The sequence below is a fragment of the Musa acuminata genome, chromosome BXJ2-9 (assembly GCF_036884655.1).
Source record: "Musa acuminata AAA Group cultivar baxijiao chromosome BXJ2-9, Cavendish_Baxijiao_AAA, whole genome shotgun sequence".
Lineage (NCBI taxonomy): Eukaryota > Viridiplantae > Streptophyta > Magnoliopsida > Zingiberales > Musaceae > Musa > Musa acuminata.
Genome location: NC_088346.1, coordinates 3,351,532 through 3,367,960, shown reverse-complemented (window position 1 = coordinate 3,367,960; position 16,429 = coordinate 3,351,532). Strand labels below are relative to the sequence as shown.

Sequence of the window (16,429 nt, the reverse complement as noted above, 5' to 3'; positions counted from 1 at the left end):
TCGGGGTTATATAACTTGCCACTGTGAAATTCCACATTTACCCTCCACAATTTTCTTCCATTGAAATTTCCATCAAAAAAAGATAAATTCTTGCTTGAAATCATTAGTTTGAATATTCACTAACGGCATTTATGCACATTAAAAGATGGTACCATTTAATGGAAAATGTAAAATGGCAATGTAATAAGTGCATTCATTATGACACCATTGAAACCTTGCCTTCGTCTTGGCTGTCTTCAGCTCTGTGATCTTGGGAGTCATGGGTATGAACCCTAGAACGCAAAAATGCTTCACAGGCCTTCACACCCACATGGGTGATCCTGATACCTACTTTGCAATCTGTAGGGTCAAAACAGAATGTAGTTCCGAGTCACCTGCATTTTTTTTTTATCATTGTTCTTCGTTCATGCTGTCTGTGACAGTAAAAGGTTCAACGATCTGAGATGGAGAGAGTTCGTGGGGGAAGAAGACAATGACATGGCACTGAGTCCCGCAGCTAGAGATCCTGATACACGGGTCACTTCTTTTTAATGGATACTGACTGATACATGACCTTTTGTAATCTTATGATGCGAGTTGCTTCCTAGAACCAGACAAGTTTTGGTCCCATGGGATCAAGAACATAGTATAAGAAAGATCTAAGCAGTCTTCAAATCAAACTGAATGATGTGTTTCTCGTGAAAAAAACTAACATCTGTTCATGCCATCTAGGTTGGGTCCACTTGTCCAGCAGCAGAAGTTGAACAATGCCTGCAATCATCCTCGAGCAGCCAGAAAGATGGTGATAAGTAAACCACAGGATATATAATTTTGCTGATGTACACTCTCCATAATGTACTTGAAATACAGCATATAACAAAAATTGTTTGCATGATTATACCCAGTCAATGTACCTCTTCCGATGTTGATCTTAAGATGACAGACATACGGCAAATCCAAGTCTCCCCAGGTCTGAGAGATACAATTGTAATGAATAATACTGATGATCATCTTAACCAGGATTCTCATCATTAGTGTCATAATCCCAGCTTCCCCTGATCGAGAAAATATGAAGGTAATGAGCAATGACGATGACAGCATGACGATGAATATAATGCTCCATTGCACTCTAGTGATAGGTTGGGTTGCATGGTCAACTCTAAATTTGCTGATAAAGAATGGCTTTAAGACAAACCTTATGCTAAGTAGCTCAAGTGTAATTGACGGCCGACGCAAGTATGTCCAATTATTAATCCTCATCATGTCCAAGAGTCATGCTTACCCATGAATCTTTCTGTAAGAATCTGCAGATGTATGCATGACCTGTGGTCCATGCTACCTAAGAGCCCTTCCCTTATCCACTTATGAGTTGTTTATGACTTCTGCGGTTGTGAGGGCTGTTGGATCAAGAATGAGAGCTCTCAAATCAAAAACTTTACTCATGAAGCCTGGTGGTTGAAATAAAGATTGCCCATACCATAACTTCATCGACTAAGTGTCACCAGCAGCATATACAGCAACAGCAACACCAGCCAGAGTCTATGGAAAAGAGGCTTCCAGTGGCTGAAATTAACATCAGGAGCCTTTTTTGCAAGATTTGCTCTACAATGGAATACACCAACATATCAAGCATTAGTTCTCCCTTTCCTATTTGCTTACGCAACTAGCATGCCTACTTCAACAACCGAAGGCCCACCTGACAATATATATTTGGCATGAGACCACCGAGGACCTCAAAATCTTTTATGGTGTCGAGTCCTCTAGATAAGTTCAACAAGCAGCCAGCTCCTGAAAGCTTCAAAATTACAGGCAACTGCATGTCATTTGTATGTTTTTGACTGGAAAATCTGCAAAAATGCGAAACAAGATTATCACCATGGGTATGCTTATTAAAGGAAAATTCGCATCGAAGAACATGATAAACCCTGTGCAGGAGCTGAAACTTCTCATGGAGTGATGATTTCAAAAAGTTCAATTAAATAAACAAAATAATAAAAAATGGTTTCAATGGAGGCACATGGTCATCGACATGCATAATACCATCTAACCTTCGCGTCTCATGCTACATGTCACATATTGAGAGTTCAATGCCCTACAAACTTTTTAATTTGCATAAATTTAGCAAGCTAGCATGTCCTCATAAACAAAAAACAATGTAAATTATACATCTCAAATTGTATTGCTGGCAATCCATAATCCCAAACATAGGGACAACAACCCTTATTGCTGATGCTTATACCATAACCCTCCCCTGTTTCCTGCAGCATAAAGAGGATATGTTCCTTGCAGTAAAAGAGACAAGCCTATATAGTCCTCATTGCACTATTCAGATTGCACATGGAACCAATGATTGAGGATGTGTTCGTTTATAAGAACAGGTTCCACATTCTGATCTAAATGTTCAAGTGAGAATACGAAGCTAATGATCTTTAAATAGATTATGCAATTTGTTTTGGTATCATAATCACATTGGAACATCTAAATCAATCACAAACAAATTCAAGCAAATAGACGTTTAGTTATCTACACCTGAATTTGCAATAGATATGTAATATAATATAAACTGCCAAGATTTCACAAGTCATAGAGGTTAAACTATTCTTATGCTTAGAACATTAGGAAATCAACTAAAAGCTGCCCCATCTGATGCTCAAGCCATGCTTGGGGCGGGTGGAATCCTTTTATAAACAATGAGTCTTCGCCAAATAGACTCAGAGGAATCCCAAACGTACAGTAGCCTAAAGATCACATCTTGTCAATGTTCTCACGAATCCACGGCTAATGCTTCCAACAAAACATCTCTTTCTCACTCAAAATATCATCTTTCTTTCCCATCACACTTACCAGATTCTTGTTGGGTTCGCTGAAATCAACCTCGATATGGATGAACCCTTCGCGTCTTTCTTGATTTACTTTAAATCTTCGGAGAGCTGCTCATGGGTCTCGATCATACAAAAGGGTTTCTCTCTCACCGCCCAGTCCGTTGTATTCCTCGAAGTCGAACCCTAGAACCAGAGGGCAGGGAGAATGCTTGCAGCTGTCGTGCCGTCGGTCGGACGAAGCCAGCAATGGGCTCGTACTTTACGAGTACGCCCCTAACAAGATGGATATCCACGAATATGCCCTCTTGTGTTTGCATGTGTTCTAGCAGCCCGCGAAATTTGTCGCGTCTACGTGTAATTTCCGGCGCGACTTCAGATACGACACCTCGACGTAATCTCAGCCGCCGCCTTCTCCGCATAACCACTTCGATTCTTTGCTCTCTCTTCTAATGGGGGAAATTAGAAACAAAGAAAAGTTCGGCTTTTGGAACGGAGGGGAGGAGACCAGTTGAAGCTTCATTTTGAATTCGTGGAAGCCCTCGCCAATTGATCAATTCCTCGGTAAGTATTCTCTTTCTGCCTTTGCTTCTTTAGAAATCAGCACATTGTTAAGATCTTTGGGATTGCCGTGGGTCGTTCGAAGGATCGTTGTAGGTTTCGACTTCTATTCGATAATTTTGCTTTGGTTCTCCGACGCGCTTTTAGGATTTGAGCTGAATATTCCTTCTTTGACTTATGGAAATATGACGGCTTTTGTTTCTTGCTAAAGATTACTTTTTGGGGATTTAATGTCTCGTCCTTCTTCACTTCTTTTCCATCAGAGGCAAAAGAAGGGGTTTTTATGTGGCTGTGTATAGGTCACGGGTTAGAGTGACGCCCTTTTTTGGACCGTTCTTTAGTATGTTTCAGATTCAATCTTTTAAGCTTCTTCTTACCAAAGGAAAACAAACTATGAAATAAAGAAAGACTCTCTGGTTTAATTTTATGTAAATATGGATCACACAGCTAATCTGCTAATCTAAGTTCAATAATGTGTTCCCAATCTTCTGATGATGTTCATTTGATATTGGTATCAGAAACAATTTTGTGATCATCCTTCAGTGAATATGAAAGGGCAAGGCAGCTATATTCCACCTCCATATATTCCTCTACATCAGTAGGATACTGAAGTTGACAGTAACCCTGTGAATGCAAGTTCCTCTTCTCACCTATCTGTAACACAGGACATGACATAATGGTCTTCTGGAATCTGTGCTTGCTTCGATGATTTGCAGAGCTGTATGCTACTTTCTGCCATCTGACTTAATTTTCAGAAGAAAAATAATTCAAGGTGCAATTTTTTCATTTAATGCAACATAATAGTATTCCTAGAGCTCTTGAAAAGAAATTGTTTGAGAAGATAGGGATTCTAGACTCAGCTCAAATTAATTACTACTATGCTGTATCGCTAGTTATGCAAGCAGTTGGGTCTTTCTTTATTGTCTATATGCATGCAGGAGTAAGGCTTGTCTACAACACTTCACGAAAACAATTTCTGGAAGGTATCAATCCATGCTACTTCACCTCTACAAATTTTGGTTATTTCCGTGCACCATTATCATGTATAGATGATATGGCCAAATTGTACCTTAATAAATTTAAATATTCTAAATAAAAAATGACTAAAGTTTAAACAATATTTGATTTTCAAGCAATCATATGAACAAAATAAAAACTGTAGCATTCTCAATTTTATTTAAGCACATTGAGTGGCCTTTTCATTCGAAGGGCTTTAAGACTTTAGATAAATTGTTTGTAAACCACATTTGCTATTCCATAGAAAATATTCCTGGAATGAGTCCTCTGAAAATTAGGAATACTTTATTGTATTTCTTCAATGATATCTTACTTATTATGATAATAAGCATGTCATCAAGCTTTCATACTATTTTCTATAGAAAAATAGTTTTATTTTGTCATTTATAAGTACTGGAAAACAAAATTGGTTTGCTTTCCATCCTATGAGAACTTATATCATGTTTCATTATGTATGTTTGTTTATACAATCTACATTAGCTATAGTATTATTTGATTCTTTACCATTATCGGAAGATTCCTTTTGCATTTGATAAGAGCTGCTTATTCACAAGTAGCCAAAAAGTTGTTTCAGTTATTTATCTTTTGATTCTTTTAGGTTGTATTGGTGTTGTATGTCCATGCTTCCTGTTTGGGGAAAATGCAGAATTCCTGGGATCTGGAACACTGGCAGGGTCATGCATGACCCATTTTATTTTGTGGGGTCTTGTCAATAGTCTCTGCTGTCTGTTCACCAGAGGTCTACTTGCTGGAGTACCAGGATCAATGGTTGCTTGTTATGCATGTGGATACCGCAAGTCACTACAGACAAAGTATAATCTGCAGGTATGCCAGTGCCTTGAAAACATTTGTGGAATAAGTTTATATATTTACTCCATTGAGTATACCAAAATGTTACATGAAATACTTTCTCTATCTCTTCACAACCCCATTCCAGCAGCAAATCTCAGTGCAAGTGGTGTGGCCCAAGTTGTTTTTTCTGAGTGACTTTTGACTCGGGGTTTGCTTAATTTTTCTAGTGATCCTACTACTTAACAAAGCAACAACAAAATAAGTTGCTATAGAAATGATTTTTTAATCAATTCATATCTTCCTTTGTGATTTCATAAGGCTGTCCTTGTACTTCTTGGTCCAGAATGGATATAGTCTATAACACCAATACATGGTTTTTATAATATGCTCTGATGCAGATTTTTTTGGCATGAATGTGGCACCGAATCATTATGAGGTTATTGTTTGGCTTAATTTTTTCATGAAAATTTGATAGTTGAACAGATTTTAAGAGTTTCATTGCATTTTTCTGATATTTGGTTGTATAGAAATTAAATCTAGAGTGTTGTTGCAAACAATGAACTAATACTATTGAGATGACCTATTTTGCCCCTTTCTATTTTCATTATACTTGATACTCCTTCTAAAGTGTTGAGATGACTATTCTCCGATATAGTCTAATTTCTAATTTGATTTTCTTTCCAGGAAGCACTGTGTGGTGACTTGGCCACATATTTGTTCTGCCACTTGTGTGCCATTTGTCAAGAGTGCAGAGAGATTTATGAGAGATCCAATGGCTTCAGTCCTACTCTGGCATTCTCTGAGGTTGCCTCTCCCCCAATCCAGACAATGGACTTAGCTCCACATGAATAATGGAAGTTGAAGAACGTTTATATTGCTTGCTCACACTGCTCCTTGCGCTTCCTTGAGAATGGCTTGTAGCTTTGGAAAAACTAAAGCTGTTGAAACATCGAGGACAAGGATATTGCAATTCTTCCAACTTCAGGTCGTGCAAGAGGCTTTGTAGTTTTGCCATATTGAAACGAGGAGTAAAATATCTTTTAGATTTTTACATCTGCTTAATTGATTGTACTACAATGTTCATGTATGCTTGTGGAGTAAAATATTTCTGCTTCAGCTGAGGTTCAGATTTAAACTGCACTTAGTGTTGATCATGTGACATAGCAAATGGCTGGCATTTGAAGTCATGTTGTGAGGCCACCACATGCTCAGGTACCTTATTGTATCGGTTTTATTGTACTATTCATCTATTTACTAAACATTAATGATATAGCGTTGCCATGGCCAAGTAATTCAAACTTAACACACAAGTGTTGTTTTATTTTTGACATAAGCATGTATTCTTACACAGATAAGGCAATCACAGTTTACTGACAATCTCCGGTATCCACACATCAAAAGTAGTAAGTAATATTAACAGACCAATCTCAGCAATCCTCTTCAATCTGTATAAAACCATAACAAGGATCAACATCTCTTTTATATCTGTTACTTAGCTTCATTAACTTCCAATGAGCTTGAAAGTTTTGCAGGTGCAGGTGGCTGGGCTTGGCTGCTTAGGCTGATGCTCGAGGAGTGGCGATGGTGCCTGCAACGGAAGGATCCCACGTGCTTCGTCGGTGCACAGATGCAGGTTTTGCCTCCTTCTGCAAGGCTTGCAAGAGAATCGATGGACCATGATTTCTTCATGGAGCTGAGCTGCTTTTGAAAATGATCATGCCTGGATACCTGCTGCTGATCTCCCTCTGCAACAAGGTAATGAGTACTCATGCCTACTCTTCTCCCTAGTATCTGTTTCAAGAGAACAAAAAACAAGGAAAATAATCTTGTTAGCAGGTCTTCAACTGGTAATATATGTTGGATTTGAGCTTATCATAAGTTACTGAAGTTTCAAGAAGAGATGGAAGTACTGTAGGTTATGCCTTGTGCTAACAAGAGGACTACAGATTCGAAGGGAATATAGCAAAATCAGTATCACAAATAAGTTGATTGATCAGAATCTCAAATTTTATATGATCAGAACAATCTGTGTCTTTGAGATCAAGCCAGTTTTCATGAATTTAAGGGGGGGAGCTGCTTACCTTGGATCGGAACCTACAGCTGAAACAGAATTAACAGCAGGAAAAGTCTCTAATGGAGAAACTGGCAAAACTAGGAGTTGATGTAGCTGAGGCTCTATTTGTAGGAATAGGAACTACAAGTCATATGCTTCAAAGTCAATGGTCAGGGAATCATCACAGGCCAAAAAAGAAGACCAGAATTAGTCTCTGAATTCTAAAAGTAGGCAACATGGCTAGCGATGATTTGGGATTAGAGGAAATTAACCCCCCTAATGATCCTTGGGTAGAGGATAGACAATCTGTCCAATTCATTATTTTTTTTTATTTTTTTATAAAAATAAATGATTTTATTTAAGATTTTTTTTTTATCAAGAATTAACATCTTTACTAGTTATTCCATGCTGACATTTTAAAGAATTTGAATCGTCAATTTAAGGTGAATTGTTATCGTACTATTTTTTTTAGGCGTAAAAATTTGTCTGATGAGATCTTTAAGTCCTGTAATAAAAAAATCGGGTGATTACAACCTATAAAAGCATATGGGAGGAGAAATTGAGGATATATTTTTTAGTTTTTTTTGTGAGATTACATGCCACACAAACTCTCTCTCTCTCTCTCTCTCTTAAATCTTGACGCCATCTGCTGCAGCTAAAACCCAAAGGACAATTAAGATTTGGTGTCTTTTAGCAGGTTTACAAGTGCACTATTCTGAGGCTTGGAAGTTTCTGCTTAGGATTAAATACTCTTTTTTTTTTTTTTTCCTTTATGCTGTTCGGAAATAAGACCTTTCAATATATGTATATTTTGACTCCGTGCTTTCTTTTGGTTGGTGAGAGTTGGGGGCACGCTTTTGCTGTTGCCAAGGTCAAATGATGTGATGATTCAAACGCACCTCGCACCTTCGACCAGATCCAACTACGTGCAATCCCATGTTCTTGCTTAGTTCATACAACAAGTTTGGTCTACACGTCCCACCATGATCTTTGAAATAAGGTGGCATTTCTTTCTAAATACATCATTAAAATTCTCTTTCTCTCTCTCGCCTTCCCTTTGTCTGTGTTCTGTATGTTCGACAACACTAAATAGATAGAAATGCTTTTGTAATTCTTCTTAACCATTCATTGTGCAAAATAACAACAACAACTGTGTAAATGCGAAGACTAAAGAATATGTAGATGATAAAAAAAAAAAATCATGAAATTATACATCAATCAAATTATTCATCGGAATAATGTTCTCAATATAAAATCTATCGAATCAGATTTCAAATGGTAACTAAATATGATGGGAATCTAAGGGTTTATTATAGCTTACAGAGAAGTAAAAGGCAGTGCTCGACTTCAAGGTCGACACAAAAACCAAAACAAGGAGCCTTTTTCCTACATTACAAGCACTATTAAGACAGTGCTTGACTTCACGGTCAACACTAAAACCAAAGCAAGGTTCCTCCCCCCCCAATCTACGGGTTCGCAATCGGCACTATTCGAAACTGTTTGTGCTATTCTAATCGCACAGTTTCGCAGCAAGTCTCAGAATTGTTCTACACGTTCGATTCCTATTGTAGCACTCACGCAACTCAAACTCAGAGAAGAATTCGAGTAATCGATTGACTAGGTTTCGTCTTTGTTGGGCACCTAGCTAGCATGTTGACCAACATAATGTTCATTTATACTGGTCCACATCCACCTCTCGCGTTCTTGTTTCTCACATACATCGTCACATAATACAGTGCAGATTTCACGCATGAGGCCACAGCCCAATGTCACATCACACAATTGAATGCACCCTTTTCTCGGTACATCATCGCCTCAAATTACTCCCTCGTTTCATCCCGACTTCAGACTTCACTGTGAGCTTTGGATCTCAATAAGAACAGTGTCACTCACGTTCACAGGTGTCAACATTGCGTCCGCATCTTAAAAGCCTTACCAATGGCTTTGACCTGCATTTAAGTGCGGTCGATTCCCCGTTTTGTGATGCGTTGTAAGTGGATTCGACTCCTCTTTGTTTCCATCTCCGGTTTAATGGTTGATGTGTACGTCCCGAGTCAAAACTTCATCGACACTTGTCATCCGATGCAAGTCAGAACCTGCAACAACATCTCGTTTAATGAAGTGATGTGAAGTTTATATTGACTGGAGACTTAGTAACAGGAAACCGCTACCAAAAGTACGTGGAAAGAATGTACGTTTATACGTACGTGTATACATACTTGCGTAAAAGATGAAGGTGAGATTCGACTATAAATACCAGTTTCGGTGCCTGTGCTTCGCATTCCCTCCAACTCCCGAGTGGATGTGATCATGGGACTGCTGCTCTGTCTGCTGATCTCCGTTCTCTCGATTCCCTTCTCCAACCTGCTGCTCTCTCTCACTAGGATCCTCCTCACGCCCATCGTTCAGCTCCACGCGAGAGCTCACTTTACATGGCCGCCCGGCTCCCGCTTTCGCCGGATTCCCTCCGGCCATAACCAGGTTCTGCACCCCTGCGACATCAACCTACTGACGGCGCGGTACGAGCGGCCGTCGGAGGGGCAAAAGGAGCCGGCGGAGTGCGTCTTCTGCTTGTCCGACATCGAGGAGGGCGAAGAGATCAGGGAGCTAAGATGCAAGCACCTGTTCCACCGGCGCTGCCTCGACCGCTGGCTGGTGCACCGGCGGGCGACGTGCCCGCTGTGTCGGGACACCCTGCTACAGCGCGAACCGGCTGCCGTCAAGGGCGGCGACGATGCGGACGGCGATGAGGACATGGACGACTCCGCCGCCGTGCTGCTTTCTTATGTTCAGTGGTGGATGTGGTGACTTCTTTCCCCTTCCGTCGCGCCGCCTTGTTCGGTTGCCTCGCTGGTTCAGGTTAAGAAGGTCGTCTGGTGTTTTTGGGGAATATATATATATATATATATATATATATATATATATATATATATATATATATATATATATATTTGTGTTTGTTAGGACATAATTATTTATTTCTCGAGGACCATTTTATGTGGTTCTGTTGTCGACTTACTGTTCATACTTTGGGGATAAATACGGTGGGTTCGTCAACCATTTTTGTGGTTATTTATAATAGAAAACGTAGGAAGGCCCCACCCACCATCCATCCATCCAATTCCTCGATACAACCTTTCACCTAAATAATCCATCTTTGCAAAGACTAACTTCTCCTTCTTCACCTTCTTTACTTGTACCTCCAGATGGTGCTTACCTTCCGAAGCCCAACATCCATGGCGGCCTTAATTAGAGCCACCCTCAGAGACTTCTGAGGTCAGATAAAGCTTCAGCCGCGAGGTCTTAATGCTCTGGCCAGCCTCACAATAAACTCTGACCAACCCAAGCTACAAATTTGAACTCCACTGTTAGTCATCCTGAGACATACTCATGCAGCAAGTATTTCACATCAGTGAAAATTCTCCAACAAATCCAACTCCTCAAGCTTAATCCCATCGTTTTATGACACAAATCATAAAAGAAGAAATTTCTACCAAGAGTAGGAATATAATAGTATCATTTATGATAAGTTCTACTTCATATTTGCCGAATAAGACGAACTAGTATCTTATCTACTTACTCTAGTAGCTTGGATTCTTCATACGCAACAAGCAAGCAAGTCATCCTTTCGAAAAGGATTAAATATTCTATTGACTTACAGAGAATATAGTTACAATATATCTCAGCTTGCATTGAGTTACCTTGTTCTTGAACTGTTTCCTCTTCTTCGATGACGAGGCTCCAGCTTCGTGTGCCCCGTGAACTTTAGTTTCACCGGAACACGCATCCTAAAGTCACAAAATGACTAATAAATGGCATTCATAAAGGGAAGTTGTGGTCCCGAGTATCCAATACCTATCATCTTTGTATACAAAGCTGTGCCCATCGTTCCTCACCATCTAGTAGTATTCGATCAACATATGTATGTTTATATAGATAGATAGATAGATAGATAGATACAGGTGACAAAAGCATAATCACCATCTATCTCGACAGAATGGTTTACTCATGTCACTGTGGGTGATGATTCGGTGTATCACTCGTTTTATATCTCAGAAATCTTTGCTTTTCTTCCATTATTCTTGACCATTACCGAGGTTTTCCATAAAGAATTAATTTTTTTTTAAAAACATTTTATAAAGAATTTGCAAATGTGAAAGATACGTAATTAATCAAACAAAACAAGCAAATTTCACATGAATTGAGAAGATCTTACCTACCGCCCCGCCAGACTCTGAACTCATCCCTGTTGATGGACATAGATAACTGTTCTGATAAGCTCCCAAGCCTTGCAAAGCTGCTTGCGATTGATAGCTCCCAATCGCACTGGGACTGATGCTGTTCATCTATCTCCACACTTGCCTCCAACAAACCCTGATCCAACTTCATTTGGTAGAGCTGGCCAACTCATGCTCAAAGATGGTGACATCTCTATAGCCACTGGCACCCTAGTTTAGCACTCTAATCCCAGCATTCTGTCGAACTAATTACATATTAGTTATATTTATCTTAATCTCTATATTTAAAAAAAATATATATTATAGTAAAACATCTAAATTTATTTATCATAATATCATTAGTTTTATTAATGAAAATACGAAAATAAATAATAAAAAGATAAATTTAACATTTCGATTAATATAGTGGTGGCGAACGACGATGTCGCGAGGAACCATAGGTGACTATCGTAGATAAAAAGAACGACAATAAAAGGTAAGAACCCTTTCGTTGCTCTACTTTTATGTCGACATCGACATAAATGCAAGATGACTCTCGCTTCTCGTCGTCGTTTTCCTCAACTAAAATAGTCACCCGTGTCTCCCAACAATATCATTGTCCGTCATCATCAATTAAAATATTAAAATTATTTTTTTATTATTTTTATTTTTTATTGATAAAATCAATAATATTAGGATAATTGAATCTAAATATTTTAATTTAATAATTATAAGAAATATCAATATAATTTTTTAAAATATTAAGTTGATATAGTGCCCCACTAATTCTGCCGCTGAATTGAGTCCCATTAAAGATTGAATCGCTTAGGTTATGGTAAGATCATTCGCCTGCTACCGTCGTTGCCACATTAGCAATCCCCACTACCTGGTTCTTTGGCCTGAACCCCTTGAATGCCCTATAGCAATCCAACTCGCATCGCTCAAAAAAACTTCTTCGGCTCCTCCAGGACCTTCTTGCAACCTTCGATTGTCTTGTAGATGAATATTGTGTATTCTTGCGGTTTGCTTGTGGTCTCGTTGTACCCCAAAGGCCCCTTGATCTCCCCAAATGTAGTGAAGAAGACATGTAGATGTTTTGAGTCCCCGTGGTCGTCGATGTTGCTGACGATGTTGGGCTGATGGCCCATATTCAGCCCATGTGGGCTTTATCAGCCCACAGCTCACACCCCCTCTTAACCTAACCCTAATTAAGATTAGGGGGGTGTGGTGGCTGCGTTTTAGAGGCAGATTAAAGCTATAAAAAGGCAGCAACGAGACAGATCTTTGTAGCGACGAGATTCCAAAGAGAAGAAGGAGAACAAGGCAGAAGAGGAAGAGAAAGAAAAGGAAGAAGACAAGGACAACGCAGAGAGACTGTTCACAATCATCTAGCAGTGTTCTCATCTCAGGTTAGATCAAATCTACAGTAGGCTCTTGCTGTGATTACTTGGGAGGTTTTAGATACTGTGGGCAGTAACGTGATCCTTGTATCCCAGTTATTCTCTTGTGGTTGTTGCTTGGGTTTTGGGCAAGAGATTGAGATTTGTATATTCATTATTCTCATAGTGGATTATCTCTAGTTTGCCCCGTGGTTTTTACCCTTCACATTGAAGGGGTTTTCCACGTATATCTTGGTGTTCTGTTTGATTGTGTTTCCATTTTATTCCGCTGCGTATTTTGGTCTTCTAGTATTTGTTCCTATACAAAGGTTATTCCTGTTTATATCCCCATCAGACGAAGATTTTACGGTCGGTGAGCTCGGTGATGGGACCCTGGGAGCCCAGGGGGCCAAAAGAGGCAAGCTGGTAGGAGGTAATGCAGTTGTCGATCTTTCTTCTAGGGCTCCTGCTTTATAGCAGCACAGGTTTAGAAGAGGATGAAGCCATAGCCCTTACAGTTGCTAATGGCATAGTTGGTGACGGCCTTGCACTCGTCGACTCCATAGAGCGAAAAGGCAGTGGAGAGGACCTCGGTGGTGGCATCCCAACCAAGGCCATGGATGAAGATGTTGCAGTGGATCAGGTCGGAGTTAGCAGATGTGGCGATGCGAGAGAGGAGGGCGGCCTCCTTGAGGAGCTCGATCACCTGGTCCCTACCGAAGGGCTTCGAGAGCTTGCATATCGATTCTCGGTGAGGGATCACCTTCTTCTTCCTCTTCTTTCTCTCCTTCGGGGTTCGCCTGCGTCCACCTCTAGTATGAATGATGAAATAAGTTTCTGTCAAAGAACCTTCAATTATTCATGGAAGAGGAATGACAAGAGCTAAAGCTAAAAGATGAAATAAGTCTTAATTTATTTATTGGAAGACATTCAGAAGAAATAAGCTGGTTAAGATTTAATTAGGGTTATACGGATACAAGAAGAGCATAAAATAATCAATATGATTTAAATAAGTCCAAACTTGTGAGAACGATGAATTTTAATCTATTTTGAAAAATAAAGGTCATTTAATCATATTGGATCATATTAAAAATTATGGACTTATTCATAAATAATTTATATTCAGCCATTCAAATAAGTTTAAGGTATATTCATGATTGATCTACATTTATGAATTGAGAATATGAATATCGTTTAATGGATTCATTCCCTTTATACTATATAAACAAGGTTGACTCCCTTTGTAACCAGATAATTTAAAAATATAATCATCTTTCAACACTAGTGAGTGTTTTATTTTTATATTTCTGCATGAACTTTATGTAAGGAAATCTAGAGGTAACATCACATATGTAGTAAAAGAACAAAAAATAAAAATTTTAGATTTTCACAAAAAGATTTTATCGTCGTGTAAAGATTGATACACAAAAACTTATAAAACTAAAAACCACTTATGAGATCATATATTCCTCCTCTCTAGTGGTGATCCACACGTAGGGGTTGTGAAGATGCTCCTCGAATCGCTACCCAAATATCCACATGCCACAAATAGGAGCTGTTAGCTGAAAAGGAGAAGGGGAGAGAAGAATAAGAGGTGGCAGCCAAAAAGACTATCCTTCGGTTCCCTCCTATTTATAGAGGCCCCTTGTCAACATAACCTTAATAGATCCTACCATATTAGGTACTAGATCTCCATCTAACTATCCAAGTATCTTAGATTAGTGGATCTCTATCCAATAATCTCTCATTGGCTCTTATTTGATCTTATCCATAAGATCTAATAATTTAAGGGCTTATTGGATGTCTAGTAAGATAGGGGCTCTAATATCAAGCTAGTCATGAGTCATACCTATCATGACGTTTTTTGACGAAGTGAATTATTAATCTCCACAATAATTTACCCGATTCATCGAATGTGGATTTACTAGGCCACTATGTCATAATAATAATAAGCAAAAAGAGTGCATGTTAAAATATACAACAACAATTATAAAGTAAAAAAATACTATAATAATAATATATAAAAAGAGTGTGTCGTGTCACACGTGTCATCACTCACGTGATTGGCTTGTAGGACACCTATGACTAGCTCACTGGTGTCTCAAGTCTAAGGACCAAATACATCATTGGGACGGTAGAATCATTGTTTGACAATAAAGCATCATCAACCATCGAGCATTCCCTAAGAGAATCAATTAGTAAACTCAATCTCTAATGAGCACATGTACTATATCCATAGTGTCTCCACACGAGCAGTTATGAGACCAGTCGCCTCCATTATATAGACGAGTGTATAGTACACTAATCTATTTGGTTATCTTTATGTCCCTCTCGAATAACCTATTATTGAGATTATTTAAGGTTTGTGTTTAAAGGTGAATCGGTCTCATTATCATGATCTCATCATGATCCGATTCATACTATATTGATCCATGAATATATATATATATATATATATATATATATATATATATATATATATATATATATATATATATATATATATATATATATATATATATATATATATATATATATGCAACAAGCAATATACAATGATAAAATATTCAAAAATATAATAAGTAAAAAAGAGTGCATATCATCTCACACGCGTCATCATTTACATGATTGGCTTGCAAGACGAATATGACTAGCACTTTAAAATTTATAAACCTTTTCACTTATGACGTTCAAAACTCAAAAATCTTTGATTTTCCTTTCAACTTGTCAAACTTCTTAAATTATGACGTCTTAAGAGAATCAAAGTATTATTCTAATTATTTAATTGATGTTCCATTAATAAAGTAATTATAATATTTTCTCTTACTTCAATCTTGAACAATTCATTTTATTTCAATTTGTTGGAGGGTATCAATTTGCATTTCATATGTATCATAGCTTTTTAGCTATCGAGGTATATGGCTATTAAATTGATGATTTTCATCATTTGGTAGCAAAGCTCGGTTGAGGTTTTCCTATCAATTTATTTGCTATCTTTTAGCTTTTCCTTTTCTCCTCTTTTTCTTTTTTTAGTATCATATCTATAATTATTGTTCTTCCTTCATTTTCATTGCTGTGCTTCTTGTATTATTATTATTTTTCTTTATTTTTTCACACTTTATAGTATAAAAAGAAAAGAAAAAAAATCAAAAAAGAGAAAAAGAGAAAATCAAAGGTAAAAAAAGAAAGAGATTATAATTTAAAAAATATATTTGCTGATTGTAATTCTTATAAATTACATAATTCTATCTTCATTTATTTGAATTTTTATTTTGGTTTGAAAAGCTTTTTTCATCCTACAAAATTTTATTTATTCATTTGATATTTGAATTATAATCTTTGCCTGGCCTACCTTTTGTTTGCTTTTAGACCTGCCAAATTTCATTACCCTTGATTGTCATAATTTGAATTATTTGTTATGTACCTTAGTTAATCTAAGAATCTAAGAATAAAACAAGAGAGGTAAAAGACAAGAGTGATGAGATTAGTATCGAGAAAAGTCAAAAATTGTGTGAAACACAAGTGGAGTGAATCAAATCTTGAATAAAACACGTGAGAGAGTGTTGGTGAGGCTGTTCTAACTTTATTTTTCAGGTTTTAAACATGTCTAAG

At 37.9% G+C, this 16,429-nt stretch overlaps 1 protein-coding gene and 2 long non-coding RNA genes across 3 annotated transcripts; 1 reads left to right on the top strand and 2 right to left on the bottom strand.

The window, feature by feature from the left end:
• Positions 1-6: 6 nt before the first annotated feature.
• Positions 7-2,963, bottom strand: LOC135622553 (uncharacterized). The gene is made up of 6 exons (XR_010491107.1): positions 2,824-2,963; positions 1,676-1,826; positions 1,457-1,581; positions 1,175-1,376; positions 894-1,034; positions 7-750 (listed from the first exon to the last, which is right to left on the bottom strand). It is a non-coding gene; the product is annotated as an uncharacterized LOC135622553 (long non-coding RNA).
• A 260-nt stretch (positions 2,964-3,223) lies between these two features.
• LOC135622551 (cell number regulator 5-like) lies at positions 3,224-6,471 on the top strand. Its single transcript, XM_065124493.1, has 5 exons — positions 3,224-3,362; positions 3,878-4,131; positions 4,298-4,342; positions 4,975-5,201; positions 5,853-6,471. Exons 2-5 carry the CDS (start codon positions 4,065-4,067, stop codon positions 6,018-6,020), a joined length of 507 nt encoding a protein of 168 aa, XP_064980565.1. The 5' UTR covers positions 3,224-3,362; positions 3,878-4,064; the 3' UTR covers positions 6,021-6,471.
• LOC135622552 (uncharacterized) lies at positions 6,461-7,467 on the bottom strand. The gene is made up of 2 exons (XR_010491106.1): positions 7,250-7,467; positions 6,461-6,959 (listed from the first exon to the last, which is right to left on the bottom strand). It is a non-coding gene; the product is annotated as an uncharacterized LOC135622552 (long non-coding RNA).
• Between the last annotated feature and the right edge of the window lie 8,962 nt (positions 7,468-16,429).

What these genes read in the sequence shown, in the direction of transcription:
- LOC135622551 (XM_065124493.1), top strand. Translation starts at nt 4,065, where the DNA reads ATGATTTGCAGAGCTGTATGCTACTTTCTGCCATCTGACTTAATTTTC. An exon ending in CAGAAGAAAAATAATTCAAG is followed by an intron (nt 4,132 to 4,297) that starts GTGCAATTTTTT and finishes ATATGCATGCAG; the next exon opens with GAGTAAGGCTTGTCTACAAC. An exon ending in ACGAAAACAATTTCTGGAAG is followed by an intron (nt 4,343 to 4,974) that starts GTATCAATCCAT and finishes TGATTCTTTTAG; the next exon opens with GTTGTATTGGTGTTGTATGT.